Here is a 27,253-nt window from a genome sequence, read left to right on the forward strand (position 1 = left end):
TAAAGCAATGCTTCTTAGAAGAACAAAGAAAGCAGATAGCTTAGATGATGAGCCCTAGGCTGAGAGCCCATGTGTCTGTTCACAGAGGGGCATGGTTGTGAGGAGAGTGTGTACTGGTGCTCCAGCTGAGAAACCTGGTGGCTTGGGTTGTCCCATTCACTGTCTTCTGCCAGCATTCTGAACCTCCATGCTCCCTTTCCATGACTGCCTACCTTTTCTATGCCCTGCTTCCTAGCAAAAGCCCTTTCCCCAGAGACTTTATTCTACCACATACAGTCCTTCATCTCTGAGGCTTCTGTGTGTAGTTGTGGATTTAGGGTTAATTTTAAATCTAAGTGTATTATTAGAGTCTTTATGGTTAAAAATATTCTATTATTTCTTCATTGGCCAAAGGCTGTAATGTTACTTTTATATCCTTGGAAAGCCAAGGTTTTAGCGGGTGAGTAAAGCCTTCTTGACAAAGCTTTGTATCCTAGAGAGTGAGCCAGTCCATGTTGTCGGTTATTTGTGTGACGAGGAGGCTGTGCTGTTTTCACTTCATGTCTCTTGGGTTCTTAGAGAAAGGAACATGTGCTGTCTTTACCATGAATTTCTGAGATCCATTTGCATATTTATGTTACATCAGTGCAGACCTGCTTTAGACTATTTTATAGACAACTTGAAATAAAGGCAGTCTGATCAAATTACTGTCTTACTAAGCAAATCATATTTTAAATACTTGACAAAAGCTACATATTAATGGCTTATGACATTTTCAAAGACATTTACAAGCTGTCCTTTAAAATTCCAGAAATGAGTCTTTTCTACTTGGTAGCTCATGAGTTCAGGTCTTTCTCCTCCCTGAATGCATGTTTTCATTATTTCAGAGGTTTGTTGAAGTCTGAGAGTCTAGTGGTACTGCCTCATTGCATAATTATTATAGTCTTTCCCCCCACTCCCCCAAGACTAATTGAATTACATTATTGTAGTCAATGTTAATGCCTTATTTTCTATTAGCATCCACCTTTTGATAATAATAGTGATTTGCATTTTCCAGGTTGTCCCTTCTGAGGTACATTTTTTTACTGTTACAAGATGAAGTTAGTCAGCTGATAATAGCTAAGACTTTTTTTTAATGTATCTTCATTATCACTTGGTTTTAAACTGCTGCTGAGCACTGAGGATATAGTGTGGGGATGTCTGGGATAGAGCCTGCTATCTAACAGCACATTTAGTCATGGTGCTACTTTCCCTGACTGAGTCACCAGGAGAGTTTGGTAGCCCTGTCACTCTTGAGTTATTATTGTTTCTAAACATTCACTTCAGAACTGGGTTAATATATCTATTTATGTACATGTAATTACTATTTAACCTATTTCTAAAGAATTTTGCTGATCTTTTTAATGCAGTCTTAAAGTGAGTTATTATTGAACTTATTGAATAGAACCATTGATACTTGAAATCACTCAAAAAAGGAAAAGACAATGAAAGTAGAAAACATTTCTGATGTCTCCCAACATATAGATTGATAATAACTTTACTATTACCAGTCTCTCTAATATGTATCTGTAAAGAAGGTAGATTTTCAATTATCGAGTTTATATACAATTTAAAGAACATAGACTTCCTATTTTGAAGACCTTTGGTATGGAAATATGGTGCCTTACTCAGATTTAATAATAAACATGTATTTGTGCTTTCAGCCCAGTAGACAAGCAGCTGTTACACAGTGCCATTTCTGTGTGCAGCTGGAATTTAGACTAGCAGAAGCCTCACAGTGAGAGGGACAAAAAGATACGGAATGAGCCTCAGAGAAAGGAGCCGAAGGATTAAGACATTACTGTGTGACTTCAAATGCATTCCTTTTTAGCCATATGGAATTAATATGCAGCACCTATACAGTGCCAACCATAAGTGAACTGGATCAATTTCCTGTGGCCACAGAATTGTTTCTGTTACATTTAATCACCATATTAGAAACATTGGTTTTGTTTTTAATATTGTTTGAAATATAAGCAAGAATTAACCACTATTAGCTCAGAACACAAGCATTCTAGCTATGACTTTTTTTCCTTTATATGTTACTGATTGTATGACTAGGAATCTGCCTTCTGTTTAGTAGACTAGTCAGTAAAGTCAATGCAACATAAAATGTGTTAGTCACCTAATGTTGCACACTGAAAGATTATTTTAAAAAGATACTTGGGATTGAGAACATTTATGGTAAAAATTTAACCAGAAGATGGCAGTGATGAGCCTCCTATACTTCCTGCTACGGTAATCAAAAAGTTTTCCAAATGTCATAGCATGAAATGTGTGCATGTTTAACATAATGTTGAGACATTGGAGAAAAATAGTTGCTATTGTTTTATATAGTATGAAGAATGTCCATTGTTCTCTAAGAAGGGATTAAGAGTATTTTGGGTGTCTGTATCTTTGTCTGTACGTTCAGTTTTTTCTGAGTACTGGGGTAAGGAAGTTCCCATACATGTTGCTGTGTGTAGTTTGCATGTGTCGCTTTCTGTGCTGCGTCATGTCGAGAAGGCATGCTGTTTTATGGCCTGTTTGCATTTCCCATCCAAATTGCTGGAAACTAATGAACATTTTAAAGGAGCCATTCCTTTATCTGTATCATTTCCCTAAATTGCCTCTTTTCAGTGGAGAGAAATGTATTAATTTTAAATACTAATTTTTGAGGCACCAGGGTTCAAATCCAGGGCTTTGCACATGCTAGGCAGGCACTGAGCTACATCCCCAGCCCTAAAATTGTTTGAAAGAAAAAAAAAATTAGACAAAGGTTTAACGTTTTAAAATAAATCTTGAAAACCAGAGATTAAATGACTTGAAGCCTATTTGAAAGTTCTAGTTTTGCCAGTGCAGCCAGTTAACACATAAAAGGGGGGAAGGAATGCTCTCCTTTGAAATTAGTGGCCGCCTTTGGTGATGGAGGAGATGAAGCTACAGCTTTCCTTAGTCTTGTCGTTTAACCGCAGAAGCCTGAATGCATCTTGCCAGAGAAATGGCCTGAGTCTTCAGCATGATTGCTAACTTTGTCTTTCCCCTTTCTTCCTACTGTTCATTTTCACCCTTGTATTTCTGTTGTCTCCTTTGTCATTATTTTTCCCTTTTTGTTAATTTTTTCATGTTAAATTATTTTTGAAACCCCATAAGATGAGCAACCTCTCTGTGTAGTAACAGCAGATACCTGTCTGTTTCATTATTTAGTCCCTCCTCCTATGTCTCCATCCTCCAAGTCGGTGAGCACGCCAAGTGAAGCTGGAAGCCAGGATTCTGGAGATGGCGCCGTGGGATCTAGGTATGTAATTCTCCCCTAATGTTTTAATGATGGAATAGAATGCATGCAGTGCCAGTGCTGTCAGTGCTTTAGAGGGAGTCGGGATATTTATCACTTACTTCTTAAACTCCAGACAGCATAGAAATTCTCTGTTGTAAATTGGGGTAACTTTTTGCAACAGTCTTTTAGCTGTCACGTTATTGTAAATAGCTGTGTTTTTCATGATAATTTATATTAAAAGTAAAGGTGTTCATGAATTTAAATTTGTTCTACTTAAATAAATGTACTCATTATTGTGCGAATGTTTTGACTATGAATAATGTAAAATATCTTTGTTGTGCCTAATTTTCCACTTGATAATTGAACATTGAAACTATTCAATTAAACATCACAATTCTGTTCTATTAAGTAGCTGATTCTGCTAAATAAGATGAAAAAAGTAATTATAACTGGGCAGTGGTGGCATACTATGCCTTTGATCCCAGCACTTGGGAGGCAGAGGCAGGCTGATTTCTGAGTTCGAGGCCAGCCTGGTCTACAGAGTGAGTTCCAGGACAACCAGGGCTACACAGAGGAACCCTGTTTCGATAAACCAAAAATAAAATAATAATAACACAAAATATCAGCCCTGGAAAGGTTATTTCCTGCAGAGGACTTGGTTTGGCTCCCAGCCCACATCTGCCAGCCCACAACCTTCTGTAACTTTAGTAGTTCCAGGGGAATCAGACTCTTAACCTCTGCAGGCACTGCACACACACACACACACACACACACACACACACACACACACATGCATGCACATTTTACACATACAGACAAGGTGCATGCACACAAGTCAAATGAAACTGTAAAAGAATGTATAGAGTATCAGGGAAAGGAATTAAGGCCAAGGAGACATTGATTTACTTACAAGGTTCATTGAGTTCATGTCTGCCTCATAAAACTGTATTCCAGTTTGCTTTAGGATTCTACATACTTGTTGAAACTTGTTTTTCAGAAATTCAGTAATATTTTATCTTTTTTCTAAAGGCCATTTTGGGGAGTATTATCAGTTCTTCCTGTGTTCTGTTTGTACATGGGAACTGGCACATTTTTATTTATCAGTACCCTATTACAGTACTGATATTAGAGAATAATCACAACAAGTCAGTCCACAGCTGACTCAGAATCTTTATTTGGGGCCAAGAAGTTAAAAACCCTGCCCAGGAAAGCATCTTAGCATCATCTTAAAGGCTGGGTTATAGCACTCTAAAGACTTATTATCTAGCATGTGCAAAGCCCTAGCTGTCAGTCGCCAGCACTATAAGAAGAAAGTTTTCAGTTTTATTTTTTCACTCTGCGTGTGTGTGCGTGTGCCCTTCTGATTGAAGATAAAAATAGACAAAGTCTGACAGAGGAAACAAACAAAAAACTTCAAAAACAAATCCTGCAAATAAAAGGGGTTGGGTGGGGCTAGAGAGATGGCTCAGCGGTTAAGAGCACTGATTGTTCTTCCAGAGGTCCTGAGTTCAATTCCCAGCAACCACATGGTGGCTCACAGCCATCTGTAATGGGATCTGATGCCCTCCTCTGGTGTGTCTCAAGACAGCTACAGTGTACTCCCATACATTAAAAAAAAAAAAGTTGTCCTGTGTCTCCACACACAAATAATAAAATTTTTAAAAATGAGGGGTGGTTCCAAATAATTTATCGTTAATAATTAAAAGGTATAGACATGGGCTCGAGAAATGGCTCAGCTGTTATGAGCACACACCCCTCTTACAGAGGACTGTCTCTAACTGCAGAGAAACTGACGCCTTCTTCTGACCTCTGCTGCTGTCATGCACATGTGCTGGATAGACATACATGCAAGCTAAAAATACAACACTATACATGAAAATAAAAATAAAAGGCACGGGTGGGTAGGGGAGAGGGGGTGGGTGGCTATGGGGGACTTTTGGTATAGCATTGCAAATGTAAATGAGCGAAATACCTAGTAAAAAATGGAAAAAAAAAAAAAATAAAAGGCACAGAAAGCTGGGTAGCTTGAATCTGAGATGTGCTTTCCACAACTGACAAATCTAGCAATGCTAGCTATAGAGCAATATTAGCAGTGTTGGAGGTAAACACTAATTCAGATTTGAGAAAAAAAAATAGTTTACTCTTAACAAGTAATATTACTCTATAAACTATGTTTTGAAAATAGTTTGCTCTAAATTAATTTTTAAGACTAAGGTTATTTGGTTTATGCTTCCATGCTTATTTTTTTTTTTAAGACAGAGTCTTGCTGTGTAGCCCAGGGTACCTTGGGGCTTGCTCTGTAGACCAGGCTGGCCTCAAACTCAGACCCTAGTGCTAGAATAAAAGGTGTGTGCCACCATGCCTGACACTTCCACATTCTTTTATGTAAAGAGCCAGTATTCCTTTAAATAGCTAATAATTTATATATTTTCCACTGATATTTTCAAGTGAAGGTTTTTTCTTTTATAACCAACATTATAACAGTGAAAATATTTCTCAATATAAGTGACTATATTTACTAAATTTCTTTACTATTACATATTATTTAAAGAATTTATACTTGAAGACATTGTTTCTCATTTCAAATAGGAATAGAAAGATTATTTTAAAGCATTGTCAGTAAGTTTGCTTTTAAAGCACTGTGTAACATTTATATAATTTTCAAAGTTAATATGGTTAAAAGTGTCATTCTCTATGGATAACCTAGAAACTACTAATGATGTTTTGGGATATTGTAAATTGGCATAGGAAGTAAGCACTGGTCAGAAAACTGTGTGTAGGACAGATAGAATTCATCAAATTGCCAGCAAATACTTTAGATTATCACATAAAATAGATTTTTCTGCTTTCATAACATGCCATTCTAGTGATTGTATCATTAGCTTAAAGATGTTTTTCTTAAATGCTCAAAGGACATTGTGTTATCCTGTGCTTACAAAGTCTATCTTAAGACTTACTGTAAAATAAGAAAAGAAGTAACTTGATAATTTAAGAGGTGCTTTTATTAGAAAAAGTAAATAGTTTTTAATGTAAGTGTAACAGGAAAGAAAAGAACTTTTAAGTTTTACTTCAGAGTATCCCGTGAAAGCACTGACTCACCTGCAAATAACTTGGAAGAGGGCCGTTCTTCCATTTACACATACAAATAGAAGTCTGAGTCTGCTCCAAGCTCCATAATGGGAAGATAATTTGTAGATGCTTAAAACAGTAGTAAAAGAACACTGCATTAACTAGAATACTCAGATCTATAAGTCATGGGATGAGCTTATCTTGAGCAGAAGTGCTGATGGGAAGAAGAGTGAGACAGAGCTCTAGAGAATGCACAAAGGCGTGTGAGACACAAAGAACAGGAGAAAGGTAGAGTTGCCATTGTAAGATAGACCACTGCCGAATAACTCTTTAAGTGATAAAAATGGTACTTTGTGAATAAGTATAAAAGAACGAGCTATGACTCACTTTGGCATGTTGGAAGCTGCATTTTATTGTTTTGGTTTACTTCCTTAATCACGGCTCTTCTGAGATGTAAGTGATAGCTGTTCAGTTAGGTCATCCATGCTTAGTCAGCCCCTTTTTCTATTTTTGATTAGTTTATTTCTAAGAATTAGGATTCCACTTTATATGTCTAAAGAATATATATATGCATATATGTATATATATCCACATATCTGAATGTTTTCGTACAGGTCTAAATTTAGTATAGACCATATTCTGAACTGAAGTTTTGCTGGATTTTAGACTAATGACATCCTCAACAAGGAGGTTTGTGTTTATTGGTCAGCTAGAGCCCTTGTATAATATAGAGGCTGTTGACAGAACATTCCTTGGAGACCATCTCATCAAACTGCTTTTAGTTTAACAAAGCCCAAGTTTGTTGCTGTTCATTGCTCAATACAAAGTAGGTCTTCACTGTGCCCTCTTTTCTTCATTGTATACGTATAAGCAACCCTGCTTAAATCCTAAGCTGTTTCCTCATAAGAAGGGTTTCTCTGATTTAACTAATTGTTTTTTATTGATAAATAATACAGACAAGCTGAGAAATCATCTGTTTTAAAAGTTATAGAACTAAAACTAGTTTTGTATTCTGTAACTTGAGAAACAAATTATTCCACGAGATGCTAGTACTAAATTTAGACCTGCACTTAGCCTTTTGTATGCAACTTCGAGCAGTGTACAGTATTTCTAACATACAAGAATGCCAATATGATAAAGTACCCTTTGTTCTGATAATGAATAGCTTTAACTTAGGTGGAAAACATCAGATATAAGATATTTACCCATCAGGCAATGATAAGACATCACTATTTATTTAAGATTGAGATTCTCCAAAACTTAAGTAATTCTTTTGAAAGAGAAGAAAATGGATTCTTTTCTAGAGACAGACATTCTTAGTTCTTTTCTAAAGCAGTGACATGTAAGCCCAAGGCAATGCTTAGCCCATGAATTACATCAAGGTCACATTTTGGAAACGTTAGCTATTTTGTATTCCAGTGGGATAGTCTTGGTTTTCTTACCAAAGAACTTAAGTGTTGACTCATCTCCTTTACCAGTATGGCAATTTCCTGCACACATTTAAAGCTGTGGGCAAGATTAGAATATGTTAACTGTTTTTACTAATCTTTTTTTCATTAGGAATTTAAAAAGTTTAACTCTTTCATAGCCTACTTTGTTTACCATCCATAAATAATGTATATTTGGTTTGTGTGCGTTAGCTATTTGTGTCCATTTTTGTGTGATACTAGCTTCCCACATTCTGAAGATACACTGAATTATTCTGGGTTGTGTGCCTGCATCTTTAACCACCTTGATGCTTATTGCATTGGAGTTAGACCTAGTATGTAGGTTTTGTGTTAGTCTTACTAACCGTGTAGTTAGTTCTTAGTTGTAAATAGCGTGCTAGTTAGCTGTTTATGGAGTGCATTTGCTTGACTAACTTCTGACCTTTTTTACTAATGCTTCATGGTTGCCCTACAACCATTTAGGACGCTGCATTGGGATACAGATCCATCAGTTCTTCAGCTTCACTCAGATTCCGATTTGGGGTATTGCATAGATTTATTACATTCCCTCTTTAATAATTAATTTCTTTTTTGTGAAACTGTCCTAATATTACTTTGCCGTAGTTTCTAACATTGTGTCTAGTTAAGAATTATAATTTACTGTAAAAACCTTATTTATCATTTTATAATTAATGAAAGAAATATTCTTCATATGTAATTTTCTAGGTACCATAAGTTTCCCTACTTAAGTGACAAAATTCTTTGTTATTTCTGTTTTTTTTATATAAAATTTTCTAAGATATACTAAAAACTTCATATGTATGTATATGTAAATGTGTATAATATATATACACATACATACACATTAAAGGTACTTGCTGCAGCCACTGCACATGACTAAGATCGCTCTTTTCCCTTGGGAATGTGCAGCTTCTGAGGTATGTAGCCATGTACTTGGGCACCTGAAGCTGATAGTAAGCCCTGGATTGCAGATAGGAAGTTTCCGAGATTCTTGTACATTCGCCAGAAGATCTGGCTACACAGGTCTTCTTCCCCTCGCTCTAACCCTTGCTTCCTTATTTTCAGTAAATGTAGCTTTTGGAGAAGTTGCCCTTCTCCTGTAAAATCTTAAAAAACACACTCTTCTTTTACTATTGGGTTTATTAGCCCTTCCAGTTTGTAATTTGTACCTAAACTGTATCCTGCCCTCTCCTTTTTCTCCAGGTAAGCAAGTGATTTATTTAATGGTCTGTATCTTAAACATCAAGAGTACGAAGTTCTTACTTAAACTTTATCTTAGACTACTCTAGAATGATTCAAGTATCCTTAAATCTTAACCATTTAATTATTTGATTATGCTCCCCCCTAAGGCTAAGCTATTTCTGAAGTAGAAAACACATTAAAAATGTTTTATGACTCACATATAGTACTTTAGAGCAAGATTTTTTTTAATTATGTTTTAATTGTGTTCTTCTGTTGAGATGGTGTCTCACTTGTTCAGGCTGGCCTCAAACTACTGAATTCTGTGTTCCAGTCCTCCAAGTACTGCGACTACAGATGAGGGCCACCGTGCCTGGCTCACAAATTAACTTTAGTGGATTAATTTTATTCTACTTTTTAAAAAGAGAATCTGATATAGGTGTTAAAGAAAATGGAAAAAATATTTATATGTACTAACAGTGACATATATTGAAGAAGGTGTGTGAGACTTTTATCTCAGATCTAGGGAAGCTGCAACAGTGCCTGTATTGGATGTCCTTTCAAGAGAGTTTTATGGTTGATGACTTTTGGCAACTGGGAAGCAGAATTTAGTTTAAATACCTGACAACTAAGTAAAATTTCTCTGAATCACTAATAAGAGGCATTTTTCTTTTGGTCTGGATCGCAGCTCTGCTGTTATTGCCTCCATTTCCCAACCAGAAGTGACTTCTGTAGTTTCATTCATTCAAGGAACCTGTTACTTAGGCTTGGAAGATTTTAGCCTCAGTATGTCTACTATGGATCACTGGCAATATTGGCTATGTAGAGATTTTTTAAAAGTTAAATAATTTATCCTAAAATCCATAATAATGTGATTCTATTATCTACCAAATGTAAGAAATTAAAAAAAGACTTTCTAGCCTGTCAAGATGGCTTGGGGTAGAGATACTTGCCACGTACGGCTGGCCACCTGAGTTTGATCCCTGGAACCTACATAAAAGTGGATGGAGAGAAGTGACTCCACAAATTTGTCCTCTGGCCTACACACACACACACACACACACACACACACACACACACAAACGTATTTAAAGGAAAAAAAAGAGAAGGCTTTCAACAGAAACCTTCTTTCAGTCTTAAAGTCATTGCTAATGGTGAGTGGAACTGAACAAGGCTGGGTGAGGTATTTGCCTCTTGAAGACAGTCTGAAATCTAACTGTTAGTTGCCACGACTATCTGTCATGTGTAGCAGTCCATTCTGAAACTTGCCCCACACCTGCCCTAAGAGATAACACTACAGCTTTTGAAAGTGAAGAGTAAATACCCTGAGCGATTCAGAAATGTCTATTTTCTGTGCTACCTTTTAATCCTTTTGCTAAAGTAAAACCAATTCATTGGTCATCTCATATTTCTCTAGGAAAGCGGGGTTTTAAATTTCAGTGCTAGATATAAATGAATGTTCAATTCCTAATTTTTAAAAGTAGAATGCTTGATGAAGTTATGATTTATGCTTTGCCGTATTTAAAAGCATTTATATTCACTTATTTAGACGAGGACCTATTAAACTTGGAATGGCCAAAATTACTCAAGTTGACTTTCCCCCTCGAGAAATCGTCACATACACAAAGGAAACTCAGACCCCGGTTACAGCTCAACCCAAAGAAGGTGAGTGTCTGATCTGAATGCGACTGGTGTTAAGACTGTGTTAAGTGGGTAGATGTGGACTTTTTTCTTCTTTTGTGTTCGGCATTTAGTGGTGAGGGAGTGTGGTGGATGCATACGGATGCGCATGGTGCGTAGAGGAGTATGGGTGTCCTGCCCTGACACTCTGCCTCACTGCCTAGAGACAGACAGGCTCCACTGGCAGCCGGCCTCCTGTTGCTGTCTTCCACAGTGTTGGAGATAACAGGCACACACACATGTGCTCCTGCTTGTTTTCTTGTTGTTTGTTTGTTGTTGTTTTTAATAGAAACCTGGGGATTTGAACTTAGGTCCTCTTGCTTTCCACAGTAAGCACTCTTACCCTTGAGCCATCTTCCTAGCCCTATTTTTGACATTTTCTTAGAGAAATCATTATAAAACTAGTAATGCTTACAGTTTCTGTATTTATATATCTTTTTAAAATCACATTGTAATGAGCTCACAGATTAAAATACTAATGTAGCCACACAACCATTTACCAAGTCCCCCTCTTATTTATTTATTTATTTATTTATTTAAACTATTTGTTAAGAACTTTAACTGCTGGAGAAGACTGCTCAGCAGTTGAGAGCACTGGCTACTTTTCCAGAGGACCCAGGTTAAAGTCCCAGCACCCACATGGCAGCTGACAGCTATCTGCAACTCCAGTTTGTTGCAAAGAATCTGACACCCTAATGCAGACAAAACACCAGTGTACCTACAACAAAAATAAATTATTAAAAAAATTTTAAAAGAATTTTAAAAGTTTTTACTTGATTTAAATGTTGAATTCACAGTCTTCATTTTGTCACTGATGTGTACTTCTTTGAGAAGTAGAAAAACTTACGTTGTATTTCTATGTCAAGCTTAATTTTTTCCAAAAGAGGTTGTATACCTCAGTAAATTAAGTAAATTCTTTTCTGTGGAATATAATGTATTCTGATAATACTGTTGTTATTATTCAAAGTATAAGGACAGTATTACTCTGAATAATAATGCTAAAGGGCTTGCCTAGCATACATGAAGCCCTTGGCTTTAATTCCTAGAATCACACAGATGAACATGTGTAGACCAAGTTCTTAAGCTTTCCTTTATGATTTAAGGATTTTGTTGATTATTGAGTAGCCTTTAATCCGGGTGTAATTCAAGGCCCTATGCACAGATACTTATATTGAATATGGGGTCCTTTGACTTTGAAGTCAAAGTACTATATTTTAAGTTGAGGATTTTTTTTTTCTATGTGTTTCTATGTGTAATAGCCCTAGAACTTGCTTTGTAGAGCCAGGCTAGGCTCAAACTCAGAGATCCACTTGCCTCTGCCTCCAAGTGCTGGAATTAAAGGCGTGGATCACCACTGTATGCCTTTAATAGCTAATGACTGAAGCACAAAGAAATATGGTAGTTTTTTTTTTTTTTTTCAAGAGACTTAGATAAGATTCTGAATATAAGTTCACAGTCTCTTATCTAAAACCTTTGGGGCCATATAGATGTTGGATTTTATAACCATTCAGCTTTTAGGAAAGCGGTAAAGTATATTAACACTCCAACAGAATCTTAGACATTGTTGTTTCAGAAATAGGAGATATAAGCATACCTAATGAAATAAATAATAATTATAAATAGTTTTCTTATAATCATGTCAGGGTTAGCCACTAAGTATGTTAGGATTTTGAAACTGTTGGCAGTGTGGACATTTTGCATAAGGCATTATGGGCCATTATAAATACTCTAATAGTTCATGTATAGGGAGTGTTTTTCCTATTATAGAAATTTGGAAATGATAGCCTAATATTTAATTTATCTTTAAAAGTTTCAGTGAGTTGAGCACACACAAGCTCTACATAGAAATTGGTTGTTGTTCCCCAGTATGGATTGTTTGGGGCGAGGCCTTTAACACTGGGAGGCTCGAGCTTTGCCGGCTTTTCCATGAGCCCAGGACTGTCCCTTCCTCTTAGGATGCATGTGTGGGTACTCGCTGCTCACCTAAAGGAATTCATCAGAGTTGCCAACTGAGGAGAAACTTTACCTACCTGGGAGAGTTCAATTTCTTGTTTCACTATGAAAGCAACTACTGAGAAATACATTGTGTCTAAGTGTTAATTGTTGATGAAATTTGGATGAAAATGTCTGATGAGGCCAGTATGTACTAAGTATATCCTGATCACTACGTGATCTTAGGTAAAAATTATAGAGTCCACATCTAGGATGTCTGATGCTCTCTGTGGCTTCCGTGGGTATACACACAGGTGATGCATGTTTTCATACACACACACACACACACACACACACACACACACACACACACAGACATAAAGCCTTGATTCTTATTTGCAGACAAAGAAGCTAAAAGAAGAGGTGATTATCAAGGCATATCAGGTAGTAACTACTATTCCAAACCAAGTGTAACTGACTCTAAGTTGTACTTTGTCTCTCATGTTGCTATGAAACAGCAAGTTTTGTGTATTTATGATAGTAAACTATACTAAGTAGCTTTAAGGGTTTTTTTTTTTTAATTTTATTTATTATATGTAAGTACACTGGAGCTGTCTTCAGATACTCCAGAAGAGGGTGTCTGATCTTGTTATGGATGGTTGTGAGCCACCATGTGGTTACTGGAATTTGAACTCAGAACCTTCGGAAAAGCAGTCAGTGCTCTTAACCACTGAGTCATCTCTCCAGCCCAAGGGTGTTTTTTTTGTTTGTTTTTTTTTTTTTTTTACATTCCAATACAACTATAGATGGATAATAATTTTTTTAAGATTTATTTTTTTAAAGATTTATTTATATTTATTTATTATTTGAGTACACTGTAGCTGTCTTCAGACACACCAGAAGAGGGCACCAGATCCCATTACAGATGGTTGTGAGCCACCTGTGGTTGCTGGGAGTTGAACTCGGGACCTCTGGAAGAAGAGTCAGTGTTCTTAACCCCTGAGCCATCTCTCTAGCCCCCTTATTATTTTATCTAAGTACACTGTAGCTGTCTTCAGACACACCAGAAGAGGGTGTCAGGTCTCATTACATGGTTGTGAGCCACCATGTGGTTGCTGGGATTTGAACTCAGAAGAGCAGTCAGTGCTCTTAACAGTTGAGCCATCTCACCAGACCCAGATAATAAGATTTTATAAAACAGTACCATCTCTTTTTTCACTATATCTCCTTTTAAAAAAATATTGACTCCAAGTGCCAAGTTTATTGGTTTAGAACTGTAGTTTAGCTACACTTCAAAAGGAGAGTGTGGTTTAAATGGCATATTGGTATGTCTGCATCAGCGAAGTATCATTTTAGTGGTGATCTCTGAGTAAGCACCTAAGCCTGTTCACTGATAAGAGAGCAAAGAGAATTTTTCTTCCTTGACAGAAATGCAGGTGGCAAGGTGGGTAAACTGAGCCCAATCCCGAGGGCCCATCTGCTCCACAGACTTTCAAGATTTCCAGTGTAGATTAGATTTAGAGGTTCATCTTTTCAGAAGTCCATGTTTGTTTGTTTACAGTCTAGCCAGTGTTCATTGAGTTTATTGAGGGTCTGCTGTCCGAGATCCCCTTTTCCTTGCTTTTGTGGTGTAAAGCTGGGATTATCTAACTGGAGAAGAGTGAACCGCATATCCTCACTCCGGCCTTGAAGCCTTTCTACCCTTTGCAAGTACTTATAAAGATTAGATCATTTGGGTTTTTTATGTCATTACAATTCATTTCATGTAGAAGTTTTAGAGGCCAGAAGGAAAAAAGTTAAGATTTTTATAAGGAAAACACGTTGTGCTTACCTACCTTTATTGCTTTAATTTGGCTTCGCAGACCCAGCCCAGATGGTTAGCATTGAACAATTACTTCAGGGGCTAGGAGTGTTGTGGCAGCCATGTTTGCCTCACATTCATGAAACGTTGGGTTCAAGCCCCAGCATTGCAAGTGTTTTAAATTGTAATTATCTGAGAGAAAAAAATTTACCCTAAAAACCAAACCAAACCAAACCTAAAGTCACACACCTGGAGTGTAACAGTAAATCAGAAGGCAGTGCAGAAGCAATGTGAGGGAAACTGGTCTTCAGTCTTAGCAATTTCCTTTTATTTAAATGGTTACACTACCCTTTCAACACTAACGCTTTTAAAAGGCAGTTTCATTTCTCTTTGTTTTTTTCTGTTCTAGCCGTGTTCTTACTGACAAGTGTACTCTGAGTTGGTGGTACTGTTTCTGAATCAAGGTGCTTTGCTCTTTGAGCACCTACTGTGAATGAGATTGACTAAGGTCCTGTGACCACAGTCAATTCCCTTCCCTGCAGGTAAATAGCTTACAGAAGCAAGAGCCATGCTCCTCCTCACTTTCTGCCTTCACCTTTTACAAGTTTTAACTCTTGAAAATAGCATGTTTTAAATCCACCTCTTTAGAGTAGATTTTGTTGTTATATGTTTGTTTTTAAAGATTTATTTATTTTATGTACATGAGTAGTACACTGTAGCTGTACAGATGGTTGTGAGCTTTCATGTGGTTGTTGGGAATTGAATTTTAGGACCTCTGCTCTCTCTGGTCAACCCCGCTTGCTCAGACCCACAGATTTATTTATTATAATACATAAGTACACTGTAACTGACTTCAGATGCACCAGAAGAGGGTGTCAGGTCTAATTACTGGTGGTTGTGAGCCACCATGTGGTTGCTGGGATTTGAACTCAGGACCTTCAGAAGAGCAGTCAGCTCTCTTACCCGCTGAGTCATCTCGCCAGCCATATATTTGGTTTTTAATTATTAAAGAAATTTATTTAAAATAGGAAGAAATCCTAAAGGCTCTTTAACCTAACTAGCTTGTTTACATCTTTGGTTCTGGGAAGTTAGCTGATGACCTAAGTTTGCAGTGGGAGAAACCAGGGTTATAAAGTGGTTATAGTGGCAGAGTAGCCTGCCGCTTGGTTCTTAACCCTTCCTCCATTCCACTCTGTATGTGGAGAGATTTCTGATCTATCACTTATTGGTCTAATGAACCAGATATTAATGTTGATTAGCATTACAATGTACAAAAGATTGATATATGTAAACAACTTGGATTCTTTTGTTGAGTAATGTTACTATCTTGAATTCATACTTCGCACTTGTAGACCAAGTTTGTGGGCCTTCTAGTAAATAATATAGGATAGCTTTATCTAAAATGAAGTGTGGTTTTTGTTTTGTTTGTTTTTGTTTTCTAGACAGGGTTTCCCTATGTAGCCTAGGCTGTCCTGAAACTCAATCTTGTAGACCAGGCTGGCTCGAACTGAGAGCTCCACCTACCTCCACCTCTTGAGTGCTGAGATCAAAGGTGTCCTCGACCTGGCTCTAAAATGAAGTTTTAAAAGGCTCCAAAATAGTCCATTTAACGAATTAGTTTCAGCCTTTAATATGTGAGAATGTAAGTAGAAGTAAACATTATGTTATTTGTTCTTAATTTTGAACTCTAAAAGGTTTAAATCAGAATAAAACTATGCCCCCTCAAAAATGTAATATTTAATAAGATTATAGATAACTAGATTATTAATGATATCAATACAGCCAAAATAAAATCCAGTTTTTCTATTTAAAGACAGATGTGCTGAGGTGTCTGGAGAGATTGGTGGTTAAAAGCTGGTTGCTTTTCCCCACTCCAGCTATCACGTGAGCACAGCTGTCCATAACTCCAGCCCCAGCAGGTGCCAACACTCTCTTCTGGCCTCTGCAGGTACTGCACATATGTGGTGAACAGACATACATGCACATAAAATAAAGATTAAAAATAAGACTATGGGGGCTGGAAAGGTAGCTCAGTGGTTAAGAGCACTGACTGCTCTTCCATAGGTCTTGAGTTCAAATTCCAGCAACCACATGGTGGCTCACAACCACCCGTAATGAGATTATAGTGTACTTATTTATAATAATAAATAAATCTTTAAAAAAAAAACCAAGACTATGTTGAGACAAATCCCATGCAAAAATAGATGGCATATGCTTTCTACTTTATCCTTTTCTTATCTCCCAAACATTATATCCAAATTCAAAATACTCAGGATTAAAATGTCAGCTCTGTTTCCCTTGATGAAAATACAAATCATTAAGCAAATACAAGTGATTCTATTCAAGAAGGGGGAAAAAAAACAGAACTAAGAAAAAGAATGAATCTTATGGATATACTGCTACAACTTTGTTCCTTTGGAAACTGTCTTAAATATCCATTTGATTTGAAGGTATAAGAAGATAGATTTAGGGCTGGAGAGATGACTTAGCAGTTAAGAATACTATCTGCTCTTCCAGAGGTCTTGAGTTCAATTCCCTGCAACCACGTGTTGGCTCACAACCATCTGTAATGGGATCTGATGCCCTCTTCTGGCACTCAGGTATATGTGCACATAGAGCACTCATAAAATAAATAATCTTTAAAAAAAAAAGCAGCAGAAGAAAATAGATTCACAGGGGGTGGGCAAGATGGCTCAGTGGGTAATGACACTTTTGCTGCCAACCCTGATGACTGGCTTTGATCTCCAAGACCCACATTGCGAACTTACCTCCGTAAGTTATTCTCTGACATTCACATGTCCACGTGACACACATGGGCCCAGGCATGTGCCTACACACATACATACACATATTAGATAGGTAGGTAGATGGATGGATTAGATAGGTAGGTGGATGGATGGATGGATGGACAGACAGATAGATTTTTAAGGTTATTTAAAAAATATTAGGGGAAAGTCATTCCTGTCTGGTCTGGACTTTTAAACTAATGATTGGGAAATTCCCACTGCTAATAAATGTTTATAGGGATACTTATAAATTGAATAATTTTTATGAGCCACAAATGCCCTGGTTTAAGTTAGGAATTCATCATGAGATATTAAATCATCTTAAAAGGGTTCATACCAATATAAGAAGACTAGCAATGAACTGTTACCAGCATTAATATTTCCCGAATAGCAATGCACTCAAGATGGGATCTATTAACTGTATGCTGGAAATTATAAGGGATTTATAAGTGACAGTGTTTGTTTATTATGGACTTTCTAAGATCTTGCATATTACTGTTTAAACACAGATATTGTAGAATTAGTCAAAAGTGTACTTTATGGCTTCTTAAACGCACCTTAAGTATGAATGGCATGTAAATAAGAGAACCCGTTCAGAAGCCATCTTCCTTCAGGTGGGCAGAAGCCACCCATTTCACAGATGATTTAACCGATTAACCCACCGCTTTGCTGATTGTTCTAGCAACTGGAATTTCACTCCTTGCTGTTGTCTGTAGTGCAGCTTAATTTACACAACAGTTTTCTTTTATTCTCACCAAAATGCATCACAATTTGGGTGTTAACTCAAAGTAAAAATCCAGGGGTTCATTAGATTTAGTTCACATGCATTTCACAAGAGATGGGCGTTCTAAAGCCGCTGCCACTTCTCTGTGCTCTTTCCTGCTCAGCTGAAACCTCAGCTTCCCCCTCAAGGCAAGCACGGAGTTAATCACTTAGCACGGAGCAATGAATATTCATCAGTAAAGTGATGTGGCTGGCAGTCTTCCTGATCCCTTACCTTCTTCCAGTTTTAAGTATGTTATAGCTTACCATGTAACAGGGAGTGTCGGAGGCAAGCTTTACAACTGTGGTGTTGAAATCTGGGGCTTCATTAGTGGTCCTATGATAGCATGGTTGTAAAAATACTTATTAAGAAGGGCATATTGACTCAGAGAAACAATCTTGTACTTGACATACATATATGTGTGCATGTGTGTAGTAAATAACCTATTATACATGTATGTGTATAGATACACACACATAGTAGGTAATTACTGAAAATATCCTTTATAGTGAAAATAGTCTATTTTTGTAGAGTTTTTTTAGAGCAGCCTAATGTTTGCTTTTATATTCTTGGATAATTACTTAAATGGCCTTTCTGAAACTTGGTTTAAGTATTAATTACAGTTTTTAAGTCCATGGTTAATCATTATAGAAAAGGATATCAGTTTATTGATTCTAAAATGGAATTCTAAGGGTTGTGTTTAAGGAATTGCTGTTAACCATCCACCTGTGTTGGCAAATGTTGTGTAGCAAACATACACAGATCAGCGGCTAACACACTATCCACATTAATGTTTCAGAAGGAAAGAATGTCTGTATGAAATCTTTCCTGTTAAATATGCACATTATGCAGTCACTTAGCACTAAAATATGCTGACTATATATATACATATATATATATATATATACATACATATATATATGCATTACAACAGGAGTTTGACCCCCATCTTTGGGAATGGTAAGTAGGAGTGGGGTAGTACAGCCAAGTAGAGGGAGGAGACAATATGGGCTGGAGTCTGTCATTTATAAGTCACCATGCTCGAGAAGGACTTGTGCTGGATCTAGGGAGACTTTATATCCTTAGTTTTAGAATTTACATACAGTGAACCTGGTAGTTAATAGAATTAGGAAAGCTGATGGTATTAGCAAAAGCTGAGGTATGTTTTTTTCTCATACTAAATGTAAAAAGAAAAGAAAGGAGAAAGAAACCCACAGTGGTATGAGAGCAACACTCATGTTAAGTTATTCTAGAACTCAGCTTATAAATAAATGTAATTAAATTATTTCATTTCGGTATCCCTGAAGATTTTTCTCTGGCAGAGTTGCATCCTAATGTTGGAACAGTACAAGATAGAGTCACCATCAGACACACTGTTTTCAGATTAATAATCCTTTGTGTATGAGAATTCATCTAAGAAGGAGTAGTGTCTTTCTGTTTCTCTATGTGATTATTTTGCCCCAAAAAAGCTTTCATTTTTTTAAGTAGCACAAAAGCTGTAATTGGCATGCTTTGTAAGGAAGTGTCAGTGTGCAAGAGAGTGGCGATCACTAAGAATTCTTTTACGTGTTCTTTCCCCTTTGCGCCACCGCCTCCTCAGCAGGGTCACTGAGATCACTAGCTTTTCTTGAAATGGCCATTTTCACTGGCAGGTGCATTATACCCTGTATTTTCAGATTGTTTTTCCATTCTGAATGTTTGGCAGGTTGATTGCTCTGGCTGCATTGACGGAGAAAGGGCTGACAAATGCGGTTGGGCTGGCTGAAAAGACAGTGATTACTGTTTTCCTTTGTGGCTGATTGAGGCCCTTGAAAGGAAAAATTTTAACCTTCACCATTTGGTTCAAAAGTATGAGCATATATTGAAATCACTCGTGCCATTTATCCCAGTTCTGTAAACTTGTCAGACGTAAAAATCGCTCAATTTCAAGTAATGTAGGATTGGCATACGTCATTATCATTCTGATTAAGTTGGAGGTTGTATCATTGTGTGCGTTATACAGTGTCATTTAAAGCTTTCTCTGCACAGGTACAGTTATATTTTTATTGCTTAGACTATAGAGTTGGAAAGGTTTTCTTAGCTCTCTAAATCTAACACTGTGTGTGGTTTGGCAGCTGGTGTGGCCTACAAGCTGCATTTTGTTTGCAGGGTAAAGGCTTGTCTGTAGCCTCCTGGAGTGTGGGTAATTGCACAGGCTCACCATTGGGGAGAGACACAGGATTGGAAGCAGTCAAGCGGAAGAATGTTATGCCATCCCCTTGCCACCTTGCAGCAGAAAGACACAAGCCCAGCAGTGCCATCTGGTTGCTGCTATCTAGTCAGCTGGCCTGACTGCTGGGACCGTGACTTGGCAGCTGGTCCCATCCTTGACCGTTCTTTTGTGTAGGTTGTATGTGTGTGTGTGTGTTAGATCATTTTGTACATGGGTCAGGGAAATGACTATAACAGACAAGGAAAGCCCCTTTCTGAATAGGCTTTCATTACTGGAGATGGACTCTGTTGCAGATGCCTGCTGCCATTCCCTGATACACAACTAAGATGTATGTGGGCAAGAAAAATACATGCTTCCCCCGTCCCCCCTTTTTATGATTTCTACCTTAGTTTGTAGCAAAAAGAGATGGTAGACAGGATTATATAACCTATATGTCCTGTAACATTTTTAAATAAATTATTTCAAGTTTATACTAGTTTGGGGATTCATGAGATTTGATAATTTTTAAAAGTCTTATAAACATTGTATATCTTCATTTATTTTTATTAAAATTAAAGAAAACTGTGTTAAGTGCTTATTGCACATCACACAGTGATAGATAATGAGACTCGCATTTAAAATGACAGAATAGAAAATGTGATCTCAAAGCTATTATCTTTAGAATCTGCCTCTCAAATAGCAACCTGAGAGTTAATGTAAGCATCGTTATGTCCCAGGAAGACCCATCAGACACTGATGGTTTCAGATCACAAGGAAGCATCCAGCTCTGTGGGCTGTTTTAGACATTTGATTTTCTTCATTCTGCCGCATTAATGTGTCAGCATGCTCCACAGAACTGTGGAGGAGTCGCATGTTGTTCTGTCTAGAATAGTAATGCTTGTAAGCTCAGACTCCATGAGGAGCTCATCCTTCTTATAGCTCACTCGTGCTTCACATGGCTACAGAATAGGATAACCCTTGATGAGGTACCACAGGTATCTTAAAATTCAAGTTTCCCTTTCATTCTTTAAGTTGGTGCTGGTAAAATTCCACTGTTTGTGGCTGTCTTTACAAGTGCTTCACCTTGGGAGAGTTGTGATGCCTCTGAGATACTGCCTCAGAGTCAATCTACAGCTGTCTGTATTAAGCTAGTCTTTGTTTATTGTTCAGATGAGGAGGAGGAAGATGATGTAGCAACTCCTAAACCTCCTGTTGAACCTGAAGAAGAGAAAACTTTGAAAAAAGACGAAGAGAATGATAGCAAAGGTACCTTAACATACTTAAGGAATTTTTGTTTTATTTCTGTTTTGCTGAGTTCTTTTTAAACTTGTTTTATTATTTATGAGTTAAAGTAGAGTAAAATGCTCTAAATCAGAGGTGAGTTTCATTTCAAAAGAATATGTGGCATTTCTTGAACCATATTATAATAGTGAGTTGACAGGATTTAATTGGCCTAAATCATACTTTAAAAACAAAGACAAACTCTTTTTCCAGCTCCACCTCATGAACTAACTGAAGAAGAAAAGCAACAGATTTTACACTCAGAAGAATTTTTAAGTTTCTTTGACCATTCTACGAGAATTGTAGAAAGAGCCCTTTCTGAGCAGATTAACATCTTCTTTGACTACAGTGGGAGAGACTTGGAAGACAAAGAAGGGTAATATTTAGTTCTTAAGGTCATAGCTTCTGCAGCCTTAAAAGTATGTTAATATTAAGAATGACACAAGTTATAATGCTGTCTTTTCTGGGGGGGGTGATCTTTTCCTGTAGGGAGATTCAAGCAGGTGCTAAGCTGTCATTAAATCGACAGTTCTTTGATGAGCGTTGGTCAAAGCATCGAGTTGTTAGTTGTTTGGATTGGTCATCCCAGGTAAGTATAAAAAAATCAGTTGTTATAACTCACTTTTTAATTCTAATTAGCATATAGTTTTATTTTGGTTATAAGACTTCTTGTAATTAAATCAGTGTATGTCACGTTAAATAAATAATACTGGGTGGTGTTTCTGACGTTGCCATTGTCACATTGACTCGCGTACCTTAGAAGGAAAAATTGGAACTGCTTTTAGATTTGAAATTCAGGACTTTATGTTCAAACTCAATTTTGCTAATTTAATTATCCACTAACCACTTGTATAAAAATTAAACATTTTAAATGTTAAATTGTGCTAATTTAAAATTAGACTAGCATCTTGGTGAGTGTAACTATGAAGATAATTTTCAGAACAACTTGATAGATAGTTAAGAACATAAAATAGTTCTTACTATTCGTACTTTTCTTTTCCTTCTTGATTCTTGTGAGCAGTATCCAGAATTACTTGTGGCTTCCTATAATAACAATGAAGAGGCTCCTCATGAGCCTGATGGTGTGGCCCTCGTGTGGAATATGAAGTACAAAAAAACTACCCCAGAGTATGTGTTCCACTGCCAGGTAAGGTCGTCCTTCAGCTGTCTTCCCATGTTTAAGGATTCATTCATGAATTTAGACAAGTGCCTTTTTCCTTTTCCCATCAACATGATTTCATTGGACTGGCGTTTACTGAACCACACCATATTTGCAAACAGCTGTCACACACAAAGCTGAGCACTCTTAGTTCAGTATGATCTGCCCTTTTTAGCTTTTCTAATATCTCTTATCATGGTTAAGCACACCTAAAGTCCGTTGCAGTTTTGACTTTCTGTTACTGTGATTGACCATATAGACAGTCTTCTGGAATGCGTTGTTCTCACAGGAAGTGGGACTTACTACAGAATATATAATTAGACCTCAGCCCCTGAATCTCTTAGTCATGGCCGGAGGAGTTGCAACTAAATAGTTTTAAGTAAAAACATGTGGTTGAAGTAGGAAGTAGATGTAGTTTTTTTTAAAGTGGATTTAGCAAAACTTAAAATTTGTGACTCTTACTGATTGTATGAGTTAAAATCTTAATAGTGTCATAATTCAAAATAAATACTTCAAATCAAAACTAATATATTCTTTACTGTCATATTATAGTTAGAGGTCAGTCACAGGCCAACTTTGCTTTAAAAACTGAAATTGATTGAAGCAAGTTTTATTTTGTTTGATAACCATGTAAACATATAAAGATCACATTTGACTTTTGAACAAAAACTACTATAGTTTTTTCTTACAATATTCAAATAGAGTAGATTGTTTTTAAAACTTCTAATACCTTAAGTAATAGGTAAATATTTCCGATAGATTTGTTTTTCTAATTCGTCAGACTTTCCTCACTTAAATCTTAAATACAAAAATTCTGCGTTTTTGCAGTCAGCTGTAATGTCTGCTACATTTGCAAAATTTCATCCGAATCTTGTTGTTGGAGGTACATATTCAGGCCAGATTGTGCTTTGGGATAACCGCAGCAATAAAAGAACTCCTGTCCAGAGAACGCCGCTGTCAGCTGCTGCACACACAGTAAGTAACTAGTTATTTCCCTAGACTTCCGTTGGCCTTCACCACTGACGATATAGTCCTAGGAGAGTGACTTCGATACGCTTCCTTGTATGTGTAGGGTGCATATATCACAAAGTCCTCTGTTTTCTAAGACAACCTCTTATCAATGAACAGAATAGCAACACACTTCATATTAAAGCTAAGTCAGTGATGGGCTGCTGTCCTAGCAGTGCTCAGGGTCCTGGGTTCACCTCCCAAGAGCAACAGAACAAAAGCTGGCAGGTTAACAAACCTGTTTTGATAGGAATTGGAATACCCGTAATTAGACTAATTTTTTTCTGGGTTTTGTTATTGTTTGTTTGTAAATAACCTCTGAAAACTGTTTTATGTCTTTAGCACCCTGTCTACTGTGTAAATGTTGTTGGAACACAAAATGCTCACAATCTGATTAGCATCTCTACTGATGGAAAAATTTGTTCCTGGAGTTTGGACATGCTTTCCCATCCACAGGTATGTTAAACTTAGGAATGTGAAAATTTGAAGTAAAATTAGTTTTCATTTCATATGTACCCCCACGTGCATTTTATCATAAGCTATTTTTATACTATTGCACAGATTATAAATCTAAGTGGTGTGTTGATGGTTTAAATATATCTTACCAAAGCTTTTTCATTTAACTGAGGTAGGTAGGTTTATATTAATAGTATATTAAAACAGTAGCATACAAACTAGTTAAAACTAGAAGATTTGTAATAAAATTTGAAAATAAAGCTTTACAAATTAATTTTCTCATTTTTTTCCTCTAGGATAGCATGGAGTTGGTTCATAAACAGTCAAAGGCAGTAGCTGTAACATCTATGTCTTTCCCTGTTGGAGACGTCAACAACTTTGTTGTGGGCAGTGAAGAAGGTTCTGTGTATACAGCATGCCGCCATGGCAGGTAAACTTAGTAGGAATTAGATGTTGTTTAGAATTTTCCCTTGAGTCATCTCATTGAAACAGCTTGTTCCGTATTTAAGTAGAATCCTCTCCTAGACTTGGGACATTAAATTTGGGCAACGAGAACTTGAGTTAATTTTTTTTTTAGCTGTAGTAGTTTGGATTCATGTGCTTTTGGATTGTGTGTGTTGCAGTATGTTGTAGGGATCTGTGTGTGCTGCATATGCTCACAGAAGTTACTGTAGGAGGTGTGTTCAGCATTAGAAATGCAGTGTGTATGTTCCACATATTGGCCTTCAGGTTCATAAATGTGATTGTCACCTGTTTTCTGTTTAGGTTCATTTGAACTTTGAGTTTTAGTCTGAGCCTTCTGATAATGGTCTAGCAATGTCACTACATATGTTAAGCTGACTAATAGTTCTCCTACTGTTCGGTCTGTTTTGAAATTGTCTAGCTGTTCTTTAAAAGCATTGAACATCTGGACCTCATTTCCAATATAGATTGCCTTCATTTCATTTCAAAGCTTTTAATTTAAAATAGTCCAGATTGTTTCCTACATAGCATCCCTACACAGCATCCTTTGTCCTTGTTTTACCACCATGGATATGGTCTTTTGAGTTCTCTTGTCAACAGCATGGTGTTTATGGCTCTAAAATGCCCCTGCTATATTAGTAGTGTTACCACATCTGAATAAAGTGGCATTTGTTATAAGTTACGTTGATAAACTATGAACCCAGAATTGTGTTTGAAATTAATTCAAAGTCTGCTGTATAAACCCATGATGTGATACATTTGCTGGGTGTAATGGTGCAGGCATTTAATCTCAACACTCTGGAGGCAGAGGAAGATGTAGCCTGGCCTATGTAGTATGTTCCAGAGCAGCTCAGGCTACAAAGACTGTCTTAAAAATGAATAAGTAAAAATGTTAAGAAAATAATATGTGGTGTACTTCCAAGAGAGGTCCCTAACATGTTCACTTTTATGAAATAGCAAAGCTGGAATCAGTGAGATGTTTGAGGGACACCAGGGACCCATCACTGGAATCCACTGTCACGCGGCTGTTGGAGCAGTAGACTTCTCACATCTGTTTGTCACTTCGTCTTTTGACTGGACAGTTAAACTTTGGACAACTAAGGTATCTGAAACGCAGCATTCTGCTCATTTGGTCAATTTCCTGACACAAGGTGGTGCTCTAATGCTGCAGGGAAAGGCATGGTCTTAAATCCTAGATGGCTTGGAGTTGCTTTGCAGTAAGCAGAACCCAGTAAGTAGTCACACAGTGTGACAAATACGATGACCCCACAAACAGTTGAAGAGTAGGCTTCCTCCCACCTCAGGCTTCTCAAGCAAAGATCTGTTTACTCTGAATTGTGTTGGGGAGAAGGCCCTGGTATCCCCTATACTCCCTCATATAATTTTATCCAGCTTCACACAAAAGCCATTCATTTGCTCTGTGGAGAGCTATGAGACTTAATTCAGGACTGCAGTGGCTCACAGAGGTGATGGGAAATAGAGAAAAGACCGAGACCATTCACAGTAAGTCCTGTACAGGACTACACAGTAAACTTGAATCACTAAGAAATCATTGTGAAGGCACACCTGTGTGTTGTCTTAGTGTAGTATAGCTAGCTTGCTTTATTGAAGCTTAGTAAACTGGTTACTTAGTGATGAAAGTGTTCCCTGTTCCTCCAGTAATCCCAGTGAGTGTGGCTTGGCTTGGCCAGTGACAGTCTCAAAGACAGAGCTTAGGGAGCGTGACCTCTGTGACAGACTTTGTCATTTTGCTTGACCTTATTTAATATTTAATTTTAACTTACTTGCTTTCCAGTTCTTCTGCACGATCATAGTGTGGCTAGTAAAACTGCACACTCAGTGTACCCTAGTCTAGGTAAGCTGTGCTGTAGGCCGTGTCTTTCTTGTCAATCTACTTTATCTTAATGTTGACTTCTTGAATCCTTCACCATGAAACAAAGTTTAGAGACATGCTGTGGTTCTTGAAGATCTTTGAGAAAATCTAGTATTGTTAAGAGATGCTCTCTACTGTAGTGAGCTGGTTGTGTGCTTACTAAGTTCCGGCCTCAGCATCCAGAGGTTACTCCATGTTCACTCTTGTCCTGTCTTGGGCCCCACTCTCAGCCTAACATGAAATGATTTAGAAAACAGCCTCACAGAGCTTGCCCTCTAAAATTGAGCATTTTCAGCTTTGACATTAACAGACACAAAAATAGCACTTAAGTCTATGAAGGAAATATCTAGAAAAGTGCCTGACACACTGTCCAGCACGCAGCAGGCGTCATTCTAATTGGGTCAGAGCCTAAGTGCATTTAATCATTCTTCTCATTCATCCTTGGATCTTACACGGGAGAAAGGGGAGAGAAAAAGGAGTCTCACAGCCAGGAGCAAAGACAAGCATGATCTACATCTGTATATATGGGAAAATATACACTCTACTCGTAAGCAAAGCAAGATGCAGAATCACAAAGATAAAATCTACCATTTCCACAGAGGCTTCAAATAGCCATATAAGTTGCAAGATTTCTGGGTGTGTTTTCTCATGTATTAGCCCTATGAGAGTCAAGACACATTCTTGTCTAGCTTCCTTCCTATTTTGGCTATTTGGTGACTGAGTGGTTGATTTTTAAATGTCAGACATTCAGTTTGCAGCGTCATTTAAATTTGAATATGCATTAGTAGGATTTGAGAATGAAGAGCTCATCTTGCCTGTGATGGCAGACTGATGGGCATTTGGTTTTGTGGTTCTATATAGATGCTTTATTAATAGTTTATGTTTTTGTTT

At 37.2% G+C, this 27,253-nt stretch overlaps 1 protein-coding gene across 22 annotated transcripts in view; it reads left to right on the forward strand.

Moving 5' to 3' along the window:
- The window catches only part of Dync1i2 (dynein cytoplasmic 1 intermediate chain 2), a 51,628-nt gene that overhangs the window by 13,720 nt on the left and 10,655 nt on the right, over positions 1-27,253 (forward strand). For 8 of the 22 annotated variants that reach the window (XM_017315319.2, NM_001198872.1, NM_001198873.1 and 5 more), the window contains 12 exons: positions 2,432-2,449; positions 3,205-3,295; positions 8,254-8,313; positions 10,520-10,635; positions 21,294-21,389; positions 21,618-21,780; positions 21,894-21,993; positions 22,426-22,551; positions 23,392-23,538; positions 23,914-24,027; positions 24,324-24,457; positions 25,447-25,591. In XM_017315319.2, the coding sequence (XP_017170808.1) occupies positions 2,432-2,449; positions 3,205-3,295; positions 8,254-8,313; positions 10,520-10,635; positions 21,294-21,389; positions 21,618-21,780; positions 21,894-21,993; positions 22,426-22,551; positions 23,392-23,538; positions 23,914-24,027; positions 24,324-24,457; positions 25,447-25,591 (1,310 nt within the window). The remainder of the gene's footprint in view (positions 1-2,431; positions 2,450-3,204; positions 3,296-8,253; positions 8,314-10,519; positions 10,636-21,293; positions 21,390-21,617; positions 21,781-21,893; positions 21,994-22,425; positions 22,552-23,391; positions 23,539-23,913; positions 24,028-24,323; positions 24,458-25,446; positions 25,592-27,253) is intronic. The other 14 variants (XM_017315324.2, XM_030247161.1, NM_001198874.1 and 11 more) reach the window with 3 other exon arrangements.

The sequence above is a fragment of the Mus musculus genome, chromosome 2, assembly GCF_000001635.26.
Source record: "Mus musculus strain C57BL/6J chromosome 2, GRCm38.p6 C57BL/6J".
Lineage (NCBI taxonomy): Eukaryota > Metazoa > Chordata > Mammalia > Rodentia > Muridae > Mus > Mus musculus.